Here is a 968-nt window from a genome sequence, read left to right as displayed (position 1 = left end):
GATATGGAGAGGGAGAGATGGAGGGAGAGAGATGGATGGAGATAGGGAGAGAGATAGATGGAGATATGGAGAGGGAGAAATGGAGGGAGGGAGATAGATGGAGATATGGAGAGGGAGAAATGGAGGGAGGGAGATAGATGGAGATATGGAGAGGGAGTGACACCATGATGTGCCCATCTTGTTTTCCCAGGATCACAGATGGCCGTTACAAGAGGGAGCCCTTCTTTATTTTTGGAGACTTTAACGTACGGCTGGACGCACAGAGAGTGGTTGAGGTCGGTTTTCCGAATTCCCACGTGGCTTTGGCCAGCACGATCCCTTTCCCTGGAGCCAAATCCTCCACATGTCCCATCCTGCTGAATCCCAGTAGGTTAAAACATTCCCTGTTCGATCCCAACAGTGGGACAATGCCTTCCTGCCTTTGGGGGACGGGGACAACGTGAAACTGTGTGTCAAAGATTCTGAGGCGAGCTGCTGAGCTTTCCAGCATTTTCCAGCCAGAATCCAGACAAAATATTTCTTTCTCGACTTGATACATTTGCTTTTGTCTGTCCTTTTATATGACACCTCCTTGTGAAACTCTAAATACATTACTTCTACCACATCGCCCCGATCTATTCTCCCTCTCGACGCTGTAAGCCTACACTCCCACATTGGAATAAATAATAATCTCAAACTCCTTGTGTCTCACGGAATCCTGTTCCTCCCTCTCGCTCCCCTACTCTGATATCGCTCCTACAAACAGCCAGTCACAGAGACGTACAGCACAGAAACAGACCCTTCAGTCCAACCCATCCACGCCCACCCAGATATCCTAACCTAATCTAATCCCATTTGCCAGCACTTGGCCCATATCCCTCCAAACCCTTCCTAACCATGTCCCCATCCAGATGCCTTTTAAATGCAATTGTACCAGCCTCCACCACTTCCTCTGGCAGCTCATTCCATACACGTACCACCCTCTGTGT

At 49.1% G+C, this 968-nt stretch overlaps 1 protein-coding gene across 1 annotated transcript in view; it reads left to right on the top strand.

Moving 5' to 3' along the window:
- Nucleotides 1-968, top strand: part of LOC122547728 (inositol polyphosphate-5-phosphatase A-like) — an 8,889-nt gene that overhangs the window by 4,573 nt on the left and 3,348 nt on the right. Inside the window, exon 5 of the mRNA XM_043686315.1 lies at nucleotides 191-275. Within this exon, the coding sequence (XP_043542250.1) occupies nucleotides 191-275 (85 nt within the window). The remainder of the gene's footprint in view (nucleotides 1-190; nucleotides 276-968) is intronic.

Source organism: Chiloscyllium plagiosum, unplaced genomic scaffold (assembly GCF_004010195.1).
Source record: "Chiloscyllium plagiosum isolate BGI_BamShark_2017 unplaced genomic scaffold, ASM401019v2 scaf_735, whole genome shotgun sequence".
Lineage (NCBI taxonomy): Eukaryota > Metazoa > Chordata > Chondrichthyes > Orectolobiformes > Hemiscylliidae > Chiloscyllium > Chiloscyllium plagiosum.
Note: the sequence above shows the minus strand (reverse complement) of the source record. Positions and strands in the feature narration are given on the sequence as shown.